At 41.9% G+C, this 23,784-nt stretch overlaps 1 protein-coding gene across 2 annotated transcripts in view; it reads left to right on the top strand.

Moving 5' to 3' along the window:
• Window positions 1-273: 273 nt before the first annotated feature.
• The window catches only part of CD96 (CD96 molecule), a 49,751-nt gene continuing 26,240 nt past the window's right edge, over window positions 274-23,784 (top strand). The window contains exons 1-5 of one of the 2 annotated variants that reach the window (XM_059720532.1): window positions 274-758; window positions 6,937-7,368; window positions 13,276-13,376; window positions 14,874-15,096; window positions 20,716-20,771. In XM_059720532.1, coding sequence (XP_059576515.1) covers window positions 593-758; window positions 6,937-7,368; window positions 13,276-13,376; window positions 14,874-15,096; window positions 20,716-20,771 — 978 coding nt within the window. In that variant the 5' untranslated portion in view covers window positions 274-592. The remainder of the gene's footprint in view (window positions 759-6,936; window positions 7,369-13,275; window positions 13,377-14,873; window positions 15,097-20,715; window positions 20,772-23,784) is intronic. The other variant, XM_019476027.2, reaches the window with a different exon arrangement.

Below are 23,784 nucleotides of genomic sequence, written 5' to 3'. Positions count from 1 at the left end.
GGTAGTCTCATTGATTTCAATTACATTTAGTAGATTAGTCTTATGACTACCAGTGTTGCTTGGCATTATAGACATTATTTCTACATGAACTTTTGAACATGGTTTGTTATGGTCTACATTGAATATGAACTAGGTTAGTATCTTGTTGTTAATAGTATAATTGTTCACAAGTGGTCATTAGCTGTGAAATTTGCTATCCTAGCCAGATGAGCCATGGCAGCTCTGAGCAGCAGTCAATCTCCTTGTTAACTAGGTTTTCAAAAACTTTAGGAATACAGTGCACAAACAACAAAGGCATCCTTATTACATGGATGCCTCATCCACTCGTACAAACCTGTTACACATTTTAGGTGATATTCAGGAAAGACAGCATTTACTGTTTTCTGAGTTTTGTATGTACTGAACAGGGAAGTTGGCTTTAATCTTCAGCTGCTTTTTTCAGTGTATAGATGTTTAGACTGTTTTTAAAGAGCCCATTAGCTAAGACACTTCAGGTGCTTAAGACAATATAAGATACACTCGTTTTACCAGTCTCACCATGAAACCTCAGTTTCCTGTCAAGATCTATGTCTTTTGAAGTCACTATAAGCTGATGTTATGCCTGTTTGCAGAGCAGACTGTTTTTTTGGTTTCCTTTTATAGAGAACTTGTTCAAACTGCTGAGACAGACATGGAAATGAAACAACACAGAATGATGATGGGGAAGAGATGGTCTTTCTTGGCATTTTTCTTGTTTGTCCATGCACATGAGACAGTTGGTAAGTGTTCTAAATTAACTTTGTTTAAACTATAGACCAAAAACTGTTCTCGTAGAATGGTTTTCTTTAACTCATTTGTGTAAATGGTGTAAACTTGTTGTTTAATGCAAGGATTGTACTACTAAAGATATGTTTGTGCATGTGTAGGGGAGGGGGCAGCTTTCACACATCTGCAACTTGAGTTTTTAGCAATTGTCTTCACTAACATCTAAAGGTTTTTTTTAAGTTAGCTCTTTTTGTGGTTTCTTGTTGCAATGACCTCTTGCTCACTTTGGGGGAAAAATGTATTTGAAGAATGAGTACTTCACTCTGAATTAAGAGTGATACCCCACCTCTCACATACTCAGATACGCAAGACTTATCAGACCACAGACTACAGAGTCATGGTATTTGCTGATTGAAACTCCTGAAAATATTAGGTCCCCCTATCATTGCATATATTTTTAAAGGTTGTTGTCCTATTAAAAGGACAAGGTTATTACTAGATAAAGCATTTTCAGTGTCAGAATAAGATGTGAAGAAAGAAGAAAAGAAGAGTCATGTGTGTATCATGGAGCTTCCTCAAACAATTACATTTACTGCAAATAAAGCTGGATCTGAAGTTTTTAGAACCTAATTTAAGAGTGCTTCAGTTTGGCGGTATGCTGTCGGCTGCAGATCTGAATGCTGAGGTTTCTGTTTTCAGTACAGAATTAAATACAGTCCTGTGAACATAAATGGATGCTGTGAGATGTAGCTGAATTTTATCAAAGATTGTGTTTAAAATGGAGTATTTTGGGGAAGGCAAACTGATCATGATCAAATTTGGAAAAGATCTTCATTTTTATCCATAAAATATAAAATCTCCTAAATGTTAAAAAAGCCAAATAAGATGACTAATGAAAACTCCTTCTACATACAAAAGGCTTTGTATATACCAGAGCTCAACAAACACAGATTAGGACAAAATTGTGCTATTCTTTCTGCAGGCAGCTTCCTTGTTTCAGTTCAGTAGGGCTACTAGTGTTCAGCTCCTTTGCAAATCGAAGTGCTTTAAGTAAAGTGCCTGAGTTGTCTGTTCTACCAGGTGCTTTTTATGGATAAAAACTCAGGCAGGAACAAAGACTAAATATGGGTTTGGGGGCCTAACCTAAGGTACTTGAATTTAAAAAAGAAAAATAAAACCCAAGTCAACGTGAAACTGAAAGAGAAATAATTTGCAAGATATTGGTGACAATTTACAACAGAGCTGTAGCTCACATTAGATAAAAGGGGCACAGTGCTCTGGTATTAATTAAGCGTGGGAATGCTAACCTGAAGATTCCAAATTCCTACTTGACTTTTAGACTTTACATGTGCTATTAAAAATAGTTCCTCTCAGATTTTTTTTTATCTGGGTCCAAGTCGAGTGCAGCAGCTGCATGAATACTACACATGCCTTGCCAAGTAGAGGTCTTGGGCCTGCCTGTTGGACAGACCCTGAGGTCCTTGATCACTTTCTACTTTGTATTCAGTAAGAAACTTTCAGTGAAAGCAAGGAAAACATTGCTAGAGTAGGGTCCTAGGTTCATTAAAAATCATTTAAAAAATAATCCTTCTCTCACACCACCCAAGCAAGCCTGCAGATCATAGTTTCTCCACCTCCCTGTTTGTTTACTGCAAAAGATGCATGTGATAAAATAATGAAATCCTGGTGATCAATGCTTTTATTACTTACTTATTTATATATGCACGTTGCTGGTCAAGACCCTCATTCTACAAATTATTTTCTATAGTTCCTTGGGGCCTTGGCTTGTAAGGTCTTCAGGGCCTGCATTTTGTAATAAGAAGGGTTTCTACAGGATGTCAGCAACAAGAGGTGGACCAGGGAATGTGTGGGTCCTTTACTAAATGGGGGAAGCTACTTAGTGACAGAGGATACAGAAAAGGCTGAAATACTCAACAGCAGCAAAAGAACAGATTAGGAACTATTTACAAACCTAGATGTGTACAAGTTCTTGGGGCCAGATGGGATGCACCCAAGGGCACTGAGGGAGTTGACTTATGTGAATACAGGGCCTCTGGCCATCATCTTTGAAAAATCATGTTGATTAGAAGAGGTGTTGGACAATTGGAAAAGGACAAATATAGTGCCCATCTTTAAGAAGTGGAAGAAGGAAGATCCAAGTAATTACAGACCAGTCAGCCTCACCTCAGTGATGCAGGAGGTCCATTAGTTCCCTGCAGAGCCAAGGGGGCTGCTGTGCCCTTTTGCTGCCTTTCCTCTGAGACGGGATAGACATTGTTTGTGCTTCCAGGATCGCTCCCTTAAGGAGCAGCCACTCATCCCGAACTCCTCTCCCCTTCAGGTCATGGTCCCTTGGGGCCTCACCGACAAGCCTTCTGAGCTTGCCAAAGTCAGCTTTCCTGAAGTCGAGGACTTCTGCATTGCTGACTGACTTGCCTGCTTTACGGCAGATGGTGAAGGTGATCAGCTCACAGTTGATATCTCCCAGCTTCCCTTCGATTGTTAGGCTGCTGATTAAATCAACCCATTGCCAGTAGCAGGTCAAGCAGCACTTTGCCTCTCATCAGTCCATAGACTTCAGATAGAGCTCATCTGTGCACATGAGTAAGCTTTGAGACCGTTCGGATTTGACCAAGTTTGCAGATGACACCAAGCTGGTGGGAGTAGTAGATACAGTAGAGGGTAGGGCTAAGATTCATAGAGACCTCAACAAATAGGAGGATTGGACTAAACCTCGTGTGGTTCAATAAGGACAAGTCAAAGTCCTGCATTTTGGATGGAACCATCCCATGCACCGCTACAGGCTGGGGACTGACTGACTGGGCAGCAGCTCTGCATAAAAGGACCAGAGGATTATAGTGGACAGTAAGCGGAATATGAGCCAACAGTGTGCCCTTGTTGTGAAGAAGGCTAACAGCACATGGGGCTGCATTAGTAGGAGCATTGTCAGCAGGTTGAGGGAAGTGATTCTTCTCTATTTGGCACTGGTGAGGCCATATCTGGACTACTGTGTTCAGTTTTGGGACCCTCGCTATAGGAAAGATGTGGACAAATTGGAGAGAGAAAATGGTTAGAGGGCTGGGACATGTGACTTATGAGGAGAGGAACTGGGTTTATTTAGTCTGGAGAAAAAAGACTAAGGGGGTATTTGATAGCAGCCTTCAACTACCTGAAGGAAGGTTCGAAAGAGGATGGAGCTAGACTGTTCTCAGTGGTGGCAGATGACAGAACCAGGAACAATGGTCTCAAGTTGCAGCAAGGGAAGATGTTAGGAAAAGATTTCCCACTAGGAAGGCAGTAAAACACTGGAACAACTTACCCAGAGAGGTTGTGGACTCTCCATCCATGCAGATTTTTAAGACCTGGGTAGACAAAGTCTTGGCTGGGACTTTGATTGGGGAGGGTCCTGCTTTGAGCAGAGGGTTGGACTAGATGACCTCCTGAGTTCCCTTCCAACCCTAATTTTCTATGATTCATATCTGTTCACACAGTTTCTACTGCACTCTTAATTCTGCACAAATAACTTAAGGTACGTGCTAAATCACATGTTGGTTTTTTATGGCTCAGGCTTTTGGAGCACAGTACCATATGGTTCTAGCTAACTTAAAAACAAAGTGCAATATTTCTTAGAAAACTCAAAATAAAGAATTTAATTGGAGTAAACTGGAGAGAATGGGAGGCAAAAGTAATTGTAACTTTCTAGGGATCTGGGGACAGTTTAAGAACTGAAGGTGGTGACTAGAGGCAGGAAGAAGTTAAAATGTTGAATGAGTCTTATATTCCATTATTCAAAAGCCATGTATGCCAGTACACACTTTCCTGATGGACAAAAGGACAATGCAATGTATGGTATTCGGTGTTAAGACTAGTTGTTTGGTTAAGTGAATTTCACCTGGGGATGAAGACCATGCACAGTAAAGGCAGGCATACTTTACACTATCTGTGAGCTTGAAATTCAATGGAGGCAATGGACCCTAAAAATGAAGCTTCTAATTGAGGAAACCTTTTCATTCGTACAATTTATTCTGTGTTTTCATATGACCTGCCAAAAATCTCAAGGTCTGGGGCCATGTAGCAGTCCCAACCTAAAATGCTGCCTGAAAAACTGAATGATAAACCATGCATGTGGGGCTGCTTGTTCTAAAAATAAAGTAAAGCTCAAGTAATCAAGCACTGAAGCTACTCACTAATGGAAAGATTATTTCCGCCTCCCGCCCCCACAGCTAAAACTGCAGAGGTAACTGAAACAAGCAAAATGGGATTTTGATAGATGGGAGTCATACCTTCTGTTTTTGCCAAGACACAGAGTAATTGTTAAGTATTTAAATATTTTAGTTACTTGCATGTACCTGCCATGAACCTAAGGGCTCATTGCATGTCCTACATGAATTGTCCCATTTGTTTTACCGATATGTCATGTGTAGTCTCTACACAAAGATATCATCAAGCTGTGTTTAACCTTGTCATATGCACTGTGGTATTTGATGTAAGATGTATTTCTTATAAGTTATAACAGGGTCAGGATTGCACAATATGGTGATGATTTTCGAGCCTAAATTGCTGGAGAGCAGCAATAGTTTGGAATTAACATTTGACTTGAGTTGTTTGCCATCACCCACAACACAGACGTGTTTTGAAGCACAGGAGTCAGGCTCTTCCAGACACCTGGTTAGTCAAACTACTGGGGGAAACAAATGAAGTACAGTATTATTAGGATATTGGATTAGTATGCCTGAAAGGCTGCAGCTGTTCTCTTGGTCTTAATTAGATCAGACAAGATATTTCTGAACTAGTGGTAAACGCACATCTCTGGGAGGCAGGAAGTTATGTGCATTGTGTAGGCTCCCCAAGAATGTGAGAGCTGATGTATGTGAATAGCCATAGAAACGCCTGTATTTAAGTCTGCCTCTAGAGCATGGTGAGATCTTTTTAGTTTGGTATTAATTACAATGGGTCTGGGAACCATAGGAGTTAATACTGTTTCCATTCCCTCCCCCTACCACACTGGCCATATTTCCAGGCCCTCTCTCCCATCTGTATACTGGACTGGGTTGGTGTGAGGTTGGTGCACAGCTGGATCCAGTGCACCAAGTCCAGCCTAGCACACAGCTTTGGACCTGATGCACAGAATCTGACCTTGCATGCTGGCTTAAGAGCCATGTGCCAGGTTGGATCTGGTGTATTGAGTCTAGAACTGTGTGCTGGCTCCCCATGCTGGGTCAGACCCAGCAACTGGCTCCAGAGCCAGCAGCCGGTCCTGGACTTAGTACACAGTCCTGGAGCTGATACATGAGGTCAGACCTAGGACAGAATCTGGAGCTGAGCACTGAGTTGCACATGGTATGTAGCCCTGGACTCAGCATTTTAGGTTGGGACTGGTACATGGCCCCAGACCTGGCATGGTGCATGTCCCTACATTCAGTGTGCCTGATCACACAGGTGCACAAGCTCAGTCCACAGCTGGACCCAGATATCCCTATGCTGGGAGACAGGGAAGTTCTCAAGGTTGGTGTTTGGATCTGATCTGCGGCTACTGCTGCTTGCCTCCCCCAGATCCCTTAAACAAGGCAGTAAGCAGAGCAGCCTGCAGCCCTACACTGTGAGTGAGTTTCTCTGCCTTGGATTGCCATGTGGCTGTAGGCTGAGTCTGTTTGCCTGTTCATGGAGGCGAGCAGGCTGGCTTCAGGAACTACTACCCCTTCCAACTGTACCATCGTGCAAAGCCAGATACTGTCAGGAAAGTTTCAGAGGAATCCCCCTTCTCCCTTTTCCCTATCTGCTGCTACTCAGTTACCTGCCTAAGATAGGACTTTTTCATGATGCCTTTCAGAAACAGTGTATGTAGGTATGTATTACAGTTGAGGGTATGTCATGTGAGAAAATATTGTCATTTGAAAGATTTGCATTTATGCAGGGATTCCTCAAATCCCTGCCTTTGGCGAACTTGTGATCCTGCTTGAAGTGTACTTGCTCCTCTGGTTCGTCTCCTGGTATTTGTACCAATGCAGTGACCTGTTTCTGCTAGCTGCTAAGCCTTCTAAGTGTACTATCCACTGATGTGGTTTTAGGCCTCAGTCTATCATATGTTTGGAATTTGTTGGTGGTTACACCAAATAGTTTCAAAGACTAGAAGAGTTATGTCCATGAGCATAGCTTGCCTTGACAATCACTGTTTGTTTGTCTGTTATTAAGGCCTATCTGAAAGCACCATTATCAAGAAGGAAGCAGTTCATGCTGTCCCTGGTAGCAACGTGACCCTTATGTGCACCATCCTGAAAGAATCTGGGATCCACATAACACAGACACAATGGTCAAAGATTGAAGATGGACAACACAGAACAATAGCTGTTCATCACCCTCTGTATGGAATTCAGTACTTACCATTACCTTTGGCTACTTACAGTTACACAGTAGTTTTCAATAAGAATCCTTACTACTGTTGGGAAAATGATAACAAGACTTCCAGTTCCCACAGACCTCCAACAAACTCCTTGGAATGCAACCAGTGGATTCTGCATTTTCACAATGTTAGTCTTTCACTCAGTGGGCTGTATGAGTGCAGCTTTACTACCTTCCCAGCTGGGTTGAAGACTGCAGAAATTAACCTCATAGTAAAAGCAGAAGGTAAGCAATATTAAAATTTATATTTTGGTTTTAATTAACATGGGGTGGTGGGGAGGGATACCCTGACAAGAATGTGGAGGTTTCTTGTTAGTCAGTCATTTGTTTTGAGACTTAAGATGCGCACTTGTATGGAGCTGACTAGACAGCTTGTTTCAGCTGTTGTCCTCTGCCCTAATGTGACTTGCATGTACTTAAGGCACTGTATTTATTTTTATTGGGTTTTTTATGATCAAAATGGTGTACTTTCATGTATTAGGTTGATGGTTAGTAAAAATGGGGAGGAGCTAAAAATTAAATGAGTGACAGAGAGGATGGATAAGGTGTGCCTGATAGAGGAAAATAGATGGGGCTGGAAAGGTAACTCTGGAGTGGCCAGACCATGCAGCTTCCTAGAGAACTGAAGGGATCCATCTCACAAATATTGCGTCTGTGTGTGTTGAAATTACTAGTACTAGGACTGAGTATCAGAAGGGCTAGACTCTTGAACTGGTCTGAGTTGATGTAAGCTTGACTTGCAAAGAGGCTAGTTGTGGTTTGATGAAGTCTCACACTTCTGACTTCAAATGAACTAAAAAATAAATGTGGCTAGGCTTGGCAAGTTTCAGTTCAGAGTTGTACAGGATCAGAGTTCTACCTGGTGTCTGTCCAGAACCACTTCAGTGGTGTTTAAGCAACTTGGTTCAGCTCTTCTGCAAGATTTAAGGAACATAGCTCAAGTTCAGGAAAGAAGAATGGGAGAAACTTGGCATTCAGGGTAAAATACTGATTCCAAACACAGATTACCAATTGATTTCAGTGGCTCTAGGATATGGTCTGCTTCTAGACAGAAGAATGTATCTTGCTATCCAAAAACAAATATATCAGCATGAACAAGCCAAAACTCACTGAGTCCCTAAGATTTCATATGTGTAATGTGACTTTGTTAATTATCCTGGACTATTATTTGACTTGTACCTATTACACCTGTTAAAACAAGAACCCACTCCTTTATTGGAAGTATGCTTGATGGTAGATTTTTAGTGAGGAAAGAGGTTCCAATTTAACTTCTCTCCCAAAAGAATTCCTCACAGGGTCCAAATAGTTTCCTTTATGGGGAACTCTCTTGCTGTTCGGTTAATAGCAAAAGTAAATGAAATGAACAAGTGAAGAGAAATTTGTGGCAGAAGTGGTGTTGGTAAATGACTGAAATTTACCTGCATTCAAGGACAGCAGAAACAAACCTACCAGACACTGGGGGGGGGGGGGAACGCAGCCACAGGAGTTTGGCCAAGCTTTCCATGCTTACATCTTTGTTGAATCAAACTGCACTTCCCTGCCGTAGTTATTGCAGTTTTATGTTCTGAAAAACACTAGCTACGGGTAGGGAAGGCAGTGTGTCAGATAAGAATCAGACTATTCTCTTTGCATGGATTGTCTTTCCTCTGTTCTTAGAATAATGAAGCTTTTTTTTTTTTCTCCTCTCCTGGTATTTTGGACATCTGATGCTGGCCCAACATTACTCTTGCATAAACAGAGAGTTTACCAACCATGTTCATATGAAATCAGGCAGAAGGCAGGATAGAAATGCACTTTATAAACTAACTGAATCAAAGATTTATAAGCATTCATGAGCAAGACTTCACTTCATCAGATGCTATATGGCATATATTTCCTCTATTCAGCACACCTCACCTCTATTCTGTCACTGTGTATAGCTATATAGCATCTGATGAAATGAACTCTTGCTCATGAAAGTTGATGCATTGCTGATTCAGCTAGTCTATAAGAGCCATCTCTATCCTGCTAAATAGCTTCAGTCTGGTTCTTTGCAGTAATTGCACAAAGGGTGTGTCTAATGTCGCCACATGGCGACATTACTACAGCACCATATTTTAGTACTTACTTTTGGAAGTACTAAAACACAGTGCAGTATGGGGCACTATGCATGCTCTGCATAATCCCAGTTATGTCTCTGTAGTGGCATACTATAGCCAGGGAGCGTGCCACTATGGTAATGTAGCTGGTGATCACATGTAGACACACGTGATCACTATGTCACTATAGGGCAACATGTAGATGTGCCCAAGCTGGAGGACTATGATGGGGCAGATCCAGAGAGGATGCAATGTTGTGGCTGCCCCCTTACCCCTTCCTGACTACATGGCAGGAGCAGCAGCTGGGGTCCCCAAAAAGGTATGAATTTCTCACCCCCTCCCTTCCCTTGCCTTCTGAGGCATTATCTCCTTCCTTCCCACTCCCTCATTCAACACTTGCTGCTGCCAACATCCCCACTGTCCTGGAGGCAAGGGAAAGCTCCTGCCCTCTCCAGCTGGGCTGTGTGTGGACTTGCTCAGCCCAGGACAATAGGGGAAGGGGTGTGCAGATGAGTTCTCCTTCTCTGCTCCTGCTCCCAAACTGGTGCTGAACACTCAGGGGGAGCAGGCAGGGGAACACTGGCAGCAGTAGCAGGTAGGGAAGGAGGGATGGGAGGGGAAGAGATGGAGAGAGAAAGGGAGAGGATGTGCCTCTGAGCAGGAAGAGAAAAGGAGAGAAGGAATATCTTACTTACTTTGGGATTTACTGCTTCTCTGTGCAGTCTACCCATCCGGCGGGGAGGGAGCTGGTGTGAGGAGGCTAGAAGTGGAGGGGTAGCTACCCTTGTAACATTGGTCATTGCTCCTGCACCCCACTTTGTAAAATCCTGGATCTATCCCTGACTATGATGTACTGATAACAACTATCAGAAAGAACTGAGACATGCTTCTTGCAGACCTTTATGCTACGGTAGCCAGATCTTATGAAATAAAACATTTGAAATCAAAAGAAAGCAAAGTACATTGACACAAATCCAGAAGTGAGAGGAAGGAAGGCATTAGTAATTAACAAATAGCACATTCAGCTGCATCAAAGTAAAATGAATCCAGATGAAATGAACTAGTCGATTTTTGCAACTCCCCTGTAAATCATCAGGGAGACAGCATGGGAAGATCAAACATCAAGGACTCTAGCCATAACAGTTATTGGGGAAATGAGTCAATGGATAGAAAAGATAGAGGGATTGACATAATGGCATGAATGCAGAGAGGCAGTTTGCACAATAAACTCCTGCATTGACTTTGTTTTAACCACTTTTTCCTGTTTTGCCTTCTGACCATGTTTAAAACTTCCTGCCTTTTGCCTGTGGCAGGATGAATGATGTATTGTTCAGTTCATCCCAAGTGGTTCTATTTAGCTAACAAGCAGTGGTTCTGACTACTCTCTAGTTGAGTAGTTAGAGGTTCTGGTTCCAACTGCTGTTCCTTATTCCTTCTGCATTAATAGATAAGGGTCCTTCTGTAATGTTGTGTTTAGCTAGTTCCCTGACTCTCCCTCAAACAATAGCTTTCTCTGGAGCTTCCTGAGGACCAGATTATTCTGAGGATTTCATTTTTTAGAGTGTTTGTAAAAAGACTGCTTCCCAAAAAAGTCCCACTTCATCTTGGTGATAAGGGTTGGCATTGTTATCTAGAGGACTAAAAGGCATTACCACAAAGGCCACATATCCAATGAGCTGTGACAGATAAGCACATGACTAAAAGCCTTTAGTCTTGCACTATGACTTGTGAGCTAGATATGGGTTCTGAGAGATGAACTGGAGGAGGCAAGTTCAAGGGGTTCCAATCAGGAGAGGCAGGAGGCTGCATTTGGTACCAACTAAAATTTGCCAAGTGGCCTTCAAGGGTACTCAAAGTAGATTACAAAGCATTAGTCAGCTGGAGATGACAAGGGCATGAGGAAATGGGTGCACTCTTGAAAACAGTGACTTTCCTTATTATGGTGAACTAAGAACAAACACTACATTTAGTCATAACATTTATGGGATATTTAAGGCCATGCAAGAGAGCAGCAACAGAACCAATAAACTCCTGAGATGAGACATCCCCTGGGTAAGAAGCAGAGTTATCCTTGGGGAATCTGACAAGCTCCCCCTTGTCAGATAGCATTGCATTTGTGTTGCTTCAGTTGAGCACTATCAATACTGATCTGATTTCTGATACACAGCCGTGCAGCTTGAAGAGCAGTGTCCAGCTGGTAAGTCTGTTGTGGTGGAAGGGGAGGGAAGGGGCATCAGGGGCAGATCAAGGCTCCTGTGGTGAGGGAGGAGTGGGGCTGAGGCTGGGGCAGGTGCTACCCAGCCAGGGTGGGATGGGGTGCTGGGTGGAGCCACAGCTTGTCTGGGGGGCACAGGGAGGGGTATATTGCCCACCGCTGTGCGTACCCCAGGAGAGCACGGGGGGTATGTGCCCCCAGATTTGCACAGGGTGGGGCAGGCTGCAGCTGACAGCTGGGGCCAGGGCTGCACTGGGCTCTTCCCAGTGTGGGAGCTGGGCCAGGCTGCGTTCGGGGTAGGCAGCAGTGGTGATGGGGGGGGGGGGAGGGGCTGCAACCATCCCAAAATTCACCATAGCCCCCCCAGCACCAGTGCCACTGCCAGCCCCGAGCGCAGCCCCGGCCCAACCCGCCTCCATGCTGGGAAGCGCCCATGGCAGCCCTGGCCTCAGCCCAGAGCGGCAGTCCACCCCATCCACACCCCATGCAGATATGGGGGCACATGCCCCCCCTCCCCATGCCCTTCTGGGGTGTACACAGCAGCAAGAGCTGACCCTGCCTCCTCACACCCCCCAGATCAGCTGTGGCTCCATCCCACCCTGCCCTGGCTGGGCAGTGCCCAGCCCCACTTCTCCCCCACTGCAGGCCTTGATCTGCTCCCCACCATGCCACTTCCCTCCACCACAACAGGCTTACCAGTTGCACGCAGCTCTCCAAGCTGCTAGGCTCTACTCCTAGCTACCTACGTGCTGCACTGTGGTTGTGCACATGCACAGGCATTTATCAGCCACATCAGGTCAATTTCTGGTACAGTCAATTTTCTTTATATCGGTGCCAATCCGATATCAGACCAATGTATCGGTGTACCAGAATATTAGAGCAATAAATTACTGTGGCCTGCTGAACCTGCTTATATGGAGCAAATAGAGGTCATCTAAATTGACTCCATTCTCCTGTTGTGCATCATCTCTTGGGACTTGGGTCCAAGCACAATGAAAGAATGAATAAAACCTGCCTGGGTAACCAATCTCTGTATGGGTAACCCACATGGAAAAACATCATTGCAAAAGCTTGTTTTGGCTGTTATGCCTTAGTCTATGCTTAGCTGAATGTATAATCCCTCTGCCTTGTTAAGGATAGCATTTAAATCTTGTTATTAAGCCAGGTGCAGTGACTAATACTGAAGAAGTTGCTGAGTGAATAGGCCTTTAGTTATTAATTCAGTAAAATGTAATGCTGTTGTTGGGTATGGGAGAGGAGAGTCGGATAGTTGCACTAATCAGTATAAGTTTCGTTGAGGCATCTAATTAAATTGAATTAAACTGTTTCCTGAACTTGGCTCCTGCATGAAAGAGGGAGAGTCAAGGCTGAAACCAGAAACTGATCTAATCTTAGTTGTTCTACCAACTCACTATGTGGCCTTCATCAAGTCACTAAATTCATCTCCACGTTAATGTCTACAAGTCCAAGTTTAAACTTAACTTCCATGAGGAACAAAGAGGCTTCTCTGATGTTTATAAAGCCCCTTTCAATCCTCAGATTAAAATGACTAAAGGTAGACAAATTGGCAGTAACTTCACTTTTTCCCCTTTTCTCTTTTCTCTCCTCTTGGAGTATGTCTTGATCAGAAGATGTCTGCAAGTTCTCCATGCAGACAGTTACTAGTAACAGATGTGCTCCAGATGTGGAATTGGGCCAGTAGTTTTCAGTTAGCAAGTACATGTGTATAGGATTAGGAACATTAAGCAATGAATATTAGATATATATTTTTGAAGTACAATTACTTATTTTCTTAATTTCCTAATTTTTTTTTCTTGTATGTTGTTACAATGGTACAAGAGGAGCACCATTATGTGAAGAAAACCCTGTTAAACCAGACTTTGACAATCCCATGTCATGAGAATGCGATCTCTGGTAACTGGCCCTTTGAGTGGGTAGTGGTAAGTATAACTCTCTTTCCGTTTAAGATATTGGGAAGAAACAAGAGGTTCTATGCTCCAAATAAAATAAATATTTCTTTGCAGGACACAAATGGGTAAAATGGAATTGCTAGGCAAAAACTATAGATAGCGTCAGTGTGAGTGTTTGTGAACCAAGAAACAGGGGAAGACATGGTAGAAATTCATGGACTGTTTTTTTTTGTTTTGTTTCCAGCTAACTTTGAAGTTAAAATTAGATTGCCGGGGGGGGGAAATATAAAAACAAACATGCACACACAGTTGACTACCTTTGTGAAATGACCTCAAACTACTGTACATGATCCTAGCCATGAATTAAACCAAGTCGGTCACATTATTCAGGGGAGTGTGCATGTATACGTGCATGCACATGCACATCTGTCTTTCTGTTTAACAGTACCTTGATTACTTTCCACAATCCTGTGGCCAAGGGATTATTATCTATATTTGTGTTCATTCTTTTTTAAGGCTTATATCTCCTTTTACTTTTCAAAAACTCTAACTGCTGTGTTCTTTTTTTCTTTTTAAACCAAGTTTCAAATGTAAACACACGTTTTCTTTTCTTGAAAGCCTCTGTCCCCAGTGGCTTTTTATTTGGATCTTGTCTTTTCATTATATTGCTACTAAACTTGAAACTTTTTAGGCAAGGTCTGTTAGACTTAAGAAAGATGGATTCAAATTATCAGTAGAAGACAGCAAGGGTTAGTCACTTAGACATGTTCAAATCTTACTTATCAGAGAGGTGATCATACTACGTGCACGTATGCACTTTACAAACGAACAAGTAAGTGTTATCCAACCTAATTTAAAAGACAAGATATTAAACTCTTCATTACATGGAATTTAATTAAAAATGAAGAAGTCAGTAGGGTTTTTTTTCCCTATTATCTTGATGCAACTAAAATATAAATTTTAATTGGAGACAAAAAATGTTGTTTTCTTCAGTCTTTTTAATACTCAAAAATTATCTGACATTTACTTAAGACAGTGGTTTTCAAACTTCCTAAAGTCATGGAACCCTTTCACATCACTTCTGCCATGGCTCCGCAAGCTGCGTGAACTAACATGGAGCAAGGCAATCTAGCCTGGCAATGGTGGCACACTACCTTGTAGCCCACTCTGCCATTACCCCCAGTTTCTTTGTAGAACCCTTGATGACCTATCGTGAAACCCCAGAGTTTCACAAAACAGTTTCCTGACCTGAACTTCAAATAAGGAAGTATCATGGTACTAATTTTTATTTATTATCTTATTTTTTTGTATGCTGTTTGGGAGACATTCTTAACTTTAATGTGGTAATCACTCCCATATATCCTTTTTTATAACTGTAGATCTTGGAGCACTTAGCATAATTGCCAGAATTAAAGATGGCTAATGTAAAGGTTACAGAGTTCTACCTATTATGGGGAATAAAGGAGAATAAGTATGGTGGTAGGAACAGAGTTTGACTGGAAAACATTCTGCTTGTGTTTTAAACAGAGAGATAATGGAAAGCAAGTAAAACTGATAACCAAAAATTCATACCAGCATGAAGCAAAAAAGACCAGTAACTTGTTGTACAAAGACAGAATTTATCTGGGTCCAGAAAATGCACTGCAGATTTCCCCGCTCAAAACTATTGATGATGGCAAGGCCTTCTCGTGCCTTGTGACGTACCATCCAGAGAGAATCGTGAAGAGAACCACCACGGTGAAAGTGTTTGGTAAGAGGCTCACACTAACTCCTTTTTTATCTCTTTCTCTACTCCTCCTTTCTACAATATACAGTCATGTTCTGGCCTGGTATTATGCAGGCACCCTGACTAAAATGCTTTTTGGTCTTTTTCCACCAGTTACAAAGAGGAGGAGTTGTTGTAGATTGTTTCATAAAATAAACCCACCATTCTTGACAACCAGTGCCAAAATTGTAGTTGTTGGTACTGGAGGCAGGTCTGAAGCATCAAATACATATGTTTGGAAAGTAACATGCCTGTGGAAATAGATTTTCAATATGCCAACAAATGAGCAGTTAACTCATCTGTTTGCTTGGGGACAATGAGGATCTGAGCAATTTTGGCAATAACTGGCACCCAGAAGTAAGGCATCCTGGGTCCCTTTCAAAAGCTTGCTTTGTTTAACTTAAAATGGCATAGGAAGGGTATTCAACAGCTATTGAAATACAATTAGATAGCCTCATGGGTAAGCCATGATACTGAAAAGGGGTTGTACAAGCAGCAACTATCACTGCAGGAGGAGTGGGGGGGGAGGGGTGGGGAGCAGCACCTCCGCTCCCACCTTCTCCACCCCACCAGAGTAAGAAGACCACACAGCAGAAACAACAGCCAAGGACTTTTTTCTTAGGTCCCCGAATCGGGTAAGAATTTCCTGCCCCACCTTGCTTCCTCCCCAGACTTAGCAGCATGTCACCTCCCTTCCCATTCTCTCCCTCCCCCCCCCGCAGACAGCCTTGCCTACTGTCTTAAATCAATCGTAGTCCCTATTTCTATCTTCAAATAGTGTTCCAGGTCTTAAAGGAAGCAATTCCAATGCTGCTAAAATAAACAGGTATCTAGCCAAGGGTCTGTCAACTAACTCATATTTTTAAGGAGTTTGTAGTACAGCTGACACTCTAAAGATGCAGTAAGCTTTAAGAGAGGACTCTGTCGGGCTATCACTCACTGCAAAAGAAACAGAAGTAGAAATTGATGATCTGAGATGTTTATCTTGTACTTGTGTGACTCAGAAATGGCTTTTAAACATAAGAAGTGACTTTTAAACAAATAGATTTTCAACCTGGATAACTCTGTTACTTTTTTCAATAAACATATAATTGAAGCTCTACCAGAGTGAAAATATCCCCTAGTTCTCAGTGTAATTAAACAGGCATATTAACTGATGTTGTTTGATGTGCATTTCAAATCATGCCAGGGGTGGCTGTGCACAGACACCTGTGCTATGACACGTTAGGATGTGAGTGGGTAGAAGCTGAGCCAGCTCTCGCCACAGATGAGATAAATGATGACCTTTTGTGCTCCGTTAAGCTTTTTACAGTAGTCTCACCAGATTCGTGTTGGTTTCACCCTGGTTCCCAGCAGCTAGCCTGGAAGTGAAGGACACCATGACTAACAAGGCTTTTGTCTCTGGCACTTGGTTTATTTTTTGGCTGGGGGGGGATGTTCCCCAAGCACTCAGCAGAAGGGTTGGGGGGAGGGAGTGTTAAAGTAGAAACTAAACCTTTAATTTTTTATTATTATTATTTACAAAAATATCCAGATTCCATTTAGTTTTTTCTTCCTTTCCCCTCCTCTTCCCCTTTAAAAAGCATAGTTAAGTATGTATCCTGTTCCTGGAAACACAAACTCTTCTCCAACTTACTTTCCCATTTCTTTTAGGTATTCCACCTTTCACATCTTTACTGATACAATCCAGTTTCCCATGCAATTTCCACCCCCCCACTTCTTTCCTTAGGTTCTATCCACAAACATCAGGGCCCATTTCTCTTCCTCCCAGACTTGGTCTGTTACTTCTTCCCCTCACTTTTCCTGGTCCCTCTGTAGGTAGATTTTCATCTCGCATAGGCCTAGCTTTAAGCACTATTTGTCACATCGCTCTACCTTTTTGAAGACCAGAAAGTTTCTTAAAGTCCACGACAGTTCTGAAACTGATTTACCATCTTCTGTCATCTGTGTGCTCAATTTTGTTCCACCTTTGGTGTCTCTCCCCACTGCACCACTTCAGCTGTCAGCTTGGTACCTGTTATTAGGTGGTATAAACACTCTGCCCTTCTTTACACCCTTTATGCAAAGGCACAGTCCTGCACAAGTGCTCATGTGTTTCTTCTCTGGTACACGTATCACTTGAGCTCTTCGTGGTCCAGCAGAACCACCAGCAATGTTGCAAATCACAAAGTGAAAGCATTCTTCTGTGTATCAGCATAGCTCTTGGTGCTGTTTTAGAAAGTATTTTTCACATACCTCTTTCCAGATGCTTTCGCTGCAGAGTCTCCCGATCAGAGCTGTTTTCTGTCACACACATTTTTTTATGTTGGATCTTGTGATGCCTTATAGTGCTCTAGGCCAGTAGAGCACAGGTGACAGGGAAATGCAACTTCCTTGTCTTTTTTCCCTTTACCACTTTGCCATTTTATCAGGTAAAATAACTAGCAATCTCTCTCTTATCTCTTACTGTGACATACCTATATGTGTGTTTACTCACTGATAGCAATGCTGGCTGGCTATGGTCCTCAGTACAGTGTACTTTGTCCAGATGTGCTCTATTTATGCCTCTGAGGTAGGGCAGAAGCAGCAGAGGCTGAACACAAACCTTGTGGAAAAAGCCCCAGTGTAGGTTGATGTCAATATTGGAGTCCCCGCCAGACACAGAAGTAGCACAACCTATTCTTAGATATCCTTTGTCCCCAGAGGAGGAGTTGTGAAGGAGTAAGCAGGGTGACTTGCCAGGGCACAATGTAGTCTGGCATTTCCCAGTCAGCCTCTGGTTGTTCAGGTTTGATAATTAACCAGCTTAGGTTACAGCAGTCCCTGAATATTTTACACTGTCTGGAGATGGAGAATGAATGAGGGGACATCAGCCCATTTCCCCTGTACCAGGGAGTGGGCCTCAGCTGGGCACACAAGAGATGACAGCCTGCGTGCAGTGCCTCTGGCAAGTCCTAAGCATGACTATCCCGCAAATGCTTGCCAAGATGCAGAAACTAAGCAGCACAGCCCATCTAGCATGGCCCCAAGCATGTGGCAAGAAGCATGATTGAGACAGAGAGCATAAAGGAGGTTCGAGCCATGTGCTCAAGGGCACGTTGAACCAGCTACACTGCTGACAAGTAGGCAAATCATGAATCTTGGCAGCACTCCCAGGCTTTCCAGGGATGAAGCATAGATATACATATGACCCTCTGTATGCAAGTCATCAATAACCATCTGTAGTAGCATTTAGTTTGTTGGACTTGAAACAGTATATGATTTAAAAAACAAACAACACCCTAAGACAAACTTAAATGTCAGGTAGGTTTATCCAGCCCTAGAAAACATAGACATGTAATTATGAGATTTTCTTTAAAGACTTATGGAAAAAAGTATGTAAAGAATGTGTCTTTCCTCAAACAGAGAGCTGTCAGACATATCTTAACAAGAAGCTGGGTGCTTTTCCTTCAAGTCCCACCTTCCCCAATACTGCCTTTTTTTCTTTGCTTTTTGTAGGGTGAAAACCCAAACCAGAAACAATCCATACTAAGTATTGAATACCTGCTAGTCTCAAAATCTGTAAATGTCATACAAGGCAGCTAATAGAACTTAGACGTTAAATGGAAAGGACATACAGTATTAAGATATTCAGACGCTTTCCCTGAAGATGCTGGGAAACGCTTTTTAAAAAAAAACCCAGAGAGAACAGCATGGCTGAAATCCAGTATAGATTTAGGAAACTAACCTTGATCAAGAAACAGAAAGAGAAGAGATCAAAAATAGCTGGGAGAAAATAAAGGTGTGGTCTAGTCTTCTATAAATGTTGAAGACTGGATAACCAAATAATTTTTCCTGGAATTTGAAAACCGTGGCTATTGTTTTCCTGCCCCATTATATTTCTCTCTACTTTCCAATCTGGCTTAGGTTAAGATGGAAAACAAAATAATATTTTAAAGCTCTCTTCTCCCTCTACAGTATTTTGGAAATGCCAGCAAGAAACAAAGCAAAACAAAAATCCCCTTCCTCCAAAATAAAAACCTGAAGCATAAAATAAAAGCTGGGCCAAGTCCGATACCATGATGACTGTCTTTTTTTCATATGGATAAGTAGATGAAGTGAATTGATAAGGCAAATATTGCTTTAGTCTTGAAGAATGACTGAAACACTTGGACAGACTGCTCAGTGAGGTAGCATCAGAGGTTTATTTGCTAAACTATGGATTCCTTACAGTGCTTAGGACAGTGAACAAAGGTACTGGAGCTGCACTAATCTTGCAGAGGCAGGCTCATAGTAGGAAGAACCAGAAATCTCAAAAAGGAGCTTTAGTCAGCTAAGATGTCTAGTCCAGGTTTGCAGTATACCAGAGGACATAGATAGGGAACACAGAACCTTTTCAGATTCACCAATCAATAGTCAACCACATGGTTGAAGGGTTTTTAGCTTACAAGACATTTGAGATTATTACTGTACCTTCAGTAGTGCTTGAGTGGTGATTTTGTTTATGATGCAGTAAAAGCCACATTATATGGCACCTTACTAACTGGCATGCCAGTCTACGTGGCAAAAGCAAAACTGGAAGTGCCTGCCATGGCATTTGCAGTTTTGCTGAGCCCCCATGACCTGTGGCAAAGCAGCCTGTGCTGCCAAGCCCCCATGGCCTGGGGCATAGCACCTTTCCCCAGTGTGCCCAGGCCCCACCTCCCTGTCCCCCGGCACACTGATGTGGCGGGAGGGGCGGCAGCACACCGGATGTGATGGGAGGGATGGCGGCCCAAACAGGCAAAGACGCCTGTTCAGGCCTTTCAGATAACCGGCATATTTGGCCGGATAACAAAGCTTTTGCTGTAGTTTGCTCATTTGCCAACTTGTTTGCTGTATTTCCTTGATTAATACATTCATATAGACACTTTAAAAATGTATAATAGCTCAGGACAGTAGAGTCACCTGCACACAAAAGACAAGCAGTGATGGTAAGAAACAGCATATTGTCTTCCAGTCCAGGTAGATTTGGTTATCACAGGCCCATTATTTTGATGTGAACTTAATTCTGTAAGTCAGAAATGAGTTGTCAGGGCAAGTCAAGGATTCATTATTGCAAGATGTTGGGAGGATTTTTCCCAATCTGCAGGGCACAGATAGCTGAACTCCTTTGGGGATTATGGAGAGAAAGGAGGAGTAACAGTAAATTTTAAAGTGAGTTTTGAGCAGGAGTAAAATCTTACTTTCTGAAGCTACCACAACTTTTGTTGTTTGATCAACATGTGGACAGAAGTCAGGAGGGCAAGGTTTATCTTCAGCAGCATTATAAAATAAGGTTTTTAGGGTAACAGAACAATGCATACAGATTGATTGGAACTGACTTCTTGAACACACAAACCTAAAATATTAGGATCATTAAGGAGGAGCATTATGGAACTTGTAACGAGTTTCTGATGCAGCCTAAATGTAAGCCTTTTCTCTGCCTCTTCTCCACCCTTCCCCAAAATGGCACTTAACTTGTTCTTATCATGCATGTTATGTCATTGTTATAGTAGCCATAGGTTTATATTTGTTCTATGAAATAGGATACAAAGTCTCTTGAGAGAGAGAAGCTACATTTTTAATACTATCAGTTATATTAAGATGCCTTTATTTGCTTTCCAGCCATTCCCAAAGTATCTGTCACCTCCCAAAGTAACTCCATTGGCACCTTGCAGGAGGTGAGTGATTTTAGAACTTTCAATAAATAAAAATGACAAGTCACAGAGTTGTGCTGTGGGCCATCCAGGATCTGGTAAACTAAGCAATGTCAGACAGAGAATACATTGAAATGCCAACCAGATCTTACAGTAAGTCATGACAGCAATTTTAAGGTCAGTAGTTCACATTCTTCCCTCTGAGCTATTATTGAACCAGCCTATTGCTATGGAATAGTATACTCGAACAAAATTTAAAATAGAAGTGTCGTCTGTTATTTGTTAAGGATCCTGGAGTCTTTCATGCAAAAGTATGTCAACTGCTGACTATACTTTCATGCACATCAAGCAAGGAATTCTTGAGAAGGCCCCAAGAGGACATACTTAGCAGCTTTCATAACAAAAGAAAAGTAAAATTTGAGACTGTACTGTATATCAAAGCACTGTCTTAGATTAAGGAACAGTTTCATCTAGGAAGTGGTGAAGATCATAAGATTATTGTTATACTATTTTAAAGTTTGTTACAACCTGTTGATTTAAAAGTAAATGTGACTGTTGACAAGGAAATGGAACTGCACAAATTACAAAAGTACAGAGTAAGAAAATATAAACGTAAGAAACTGGGGATGACAGGACTTGTAAGATCCTGAAATAAGCAAAATGGAAACACAAATCCATTCCTTGTGGTCCTCTCTGAACATTTTGGGTAGAAGAGTTTATGCAGCCTTTCTGATGAGGTTGTTGCTAAAGTGATCCAGATAATGCTACTGTCTATCCACAGCAATGTTAGCTTCCATCCTAAGCCACTGAAGATCAGTAAGAAATTGCTATTAAACTCTGTTCTTCCAGATCCCAAACCTAGGTCATTACAGTTGCTCTGTTCCAAGGAAATAAAGTTTGTGCCCATTCCTTTGGTTTGTGATGATGAAAGGAGATGCACAAAATAGGGCCTTTAGCACATGTAAAAGCTCCTGGAAAGCCACAGGAGATGCTTGCTGGAGATTTAATAGATTGAGTATCATTCCTTCTATGCTGCTAAGCATAGGGCTACATGATAATGGCTTTTCCATCATCAGACAATAAAAAGGGTGGGACTGAAAAGCTGGCTGGGATTTCCCATCTTGCATTCACTTGGTTCCCAGCTCTGAAACCAGTTCTTTTGCATCTATTTCCAAATAGTTGGGTTTAACTGCTAATTTAACTTCTGCTGAGACCCAAACAAGTTCTGGAATCGCATACTAAATTGAGTGCATCTCAGTATTGAAGTGACACAAAGCCACCTCTGTCACCTGTGTTGTGTCCTGCTCTGAGTACATCTGGACTCAAGGATAATCACCCAAATGAAGTATTGACATACACTGCTGAGATTGTTGGGATCAGGACTGAAGCATAAACTCCAATATTATGTGTCCATGTTCTGACCTGAGCATCTGAATATGGAATTTGTGCCTTCTATTATACTACTTGCATTTGAAAATATGTTTTAAATTGCAATATGCATAGTTGAAGGGGATTGTGTTTTGCTAACCCAGACTATAGTTGGTATAAACTGTATACCAAATAACCAAGTGGCTAGCAGTGCTATTAGTAGGAATTTTTAATTTCATTATTGGTACCCAACTAGACCAGAGTTTTAGTGTTGGGTTTGTTTTTTTCCATGTAAACCATAGAAATAAGCATTTCTGTGACCTGAAGAGCCAATTCTTCAATTACAGCTTGACGGTAGAAAGAACAGTCTAAAACCACATCCCTCCTCCTCTCAAACTAGACATGTCAGACCGGGCTACCACATCTTTGTCATTTCCCTGCCTTCCCCAGTGACCTATACGGGTTTTAAATCCTCAGTATGGCATCCTATTTAGCAAGAATGCTCTTCACTAGTTTTAGTGTGTAGGAAAAAACTTTGCAGAATGTTCAGAAAGACTTTTTAACAATTCTCCTTCCTGATCCAAATATTAAACATCTTTATTCTCTGTTAACATTCCTCCTCCCCTGCTTCCCTATGCCCCCCACCCCACACTTCCCAAGAAAGGAGATAAAATCCATTCTGGACGTCAGATTGGTACTTGCCTTTGACTATTATCTCTTTTTATAAATGCTTCCCAAACAAGTAACTGAAAAATGCCACACCTGTAAAAGGAACAGAATGGAAAGAAAAAAAATCAATTACTAGATGACTTCAGAGGTGACTTACAGTGGCAATAAAAGGTTTCAGTCTTGTAGTTTCAATCTCCAATCTTTAATATGTAGCTTGTAACCCCTGTGGCACAACAAGTCTCATTTCAAATAAAGCTATACGTCTTGCTTTCTTCAAGATGATCTGCTAGAGGGCTTTCAAGTCTAATGTGTTTAATGCTCTTGTACTAAAATTAACTTCTTAATTAAAATGGGGAAGGCAGGGTTTTAGTCTAGATAGCCTTCAAAACAACAAATGGAGAAATACTGAAAATGCAAGAAACCAGACACTGCCCATCAAATACGTCTAACCCCTGAATGGGAGGACATCTCTCTCAGGGCTAGTGTAGTTTTTTTATGTTTTGTTCACTGTTTGCCTTTTGGCCCATCAGGAATAAATTTTAGGCTACACATTTAGAAGTAAATACAGTCTGTCCTTTCCCATTTAGAATGCAACAGATATTCATGTCTCCATGACCTTTCTGACACGCACATGATTGCTAATAACTGGGTCAGTGTACTTAGTACATCGTTGTGTCAGGCAGTCTTTCTCAGAAAATCTATCAGGCTGTAATCAAGGGAAAATTTCTGTAGTAAGCAGGTCATGCCTTAATCTCCCCCAGAAACTGGACTGTTACAAATTATAGGGTTCTTTTAATATAGATGTGTCTGCTAGATTCTAGACTAAAAACACCATCTCATCCCTCACAGGCTACCAAATAGACTTGGATAATGATAAATTCCGGTTGCTAGCAGCCCAGTTAGTGATCTGAATTGTAGACAAAATGCTCTCCTATCCCATTTAACAGTCCCTTGATGGATCTTACCATTTTAATGTAGGGATACCATACAATGTACAAGA

Source organism: Alligator mississippiensis, chromosome 1, assembly GCF_030867095.1.
Source record: "Alligator mississippiensis isolate rAllMis1 chromosome 1, rAllMis1, whole genome shotgun sequence".
NCBI lineage: Eukaryota > Metazoa > Chordata > Crocodylia > Alligatoridae > Alligator > Alligator mississippiensis.
Note: the sequence above shows the minus strand (reverse complement) of the source record. Positions and strands in the feature narration are given on the sequence as shown.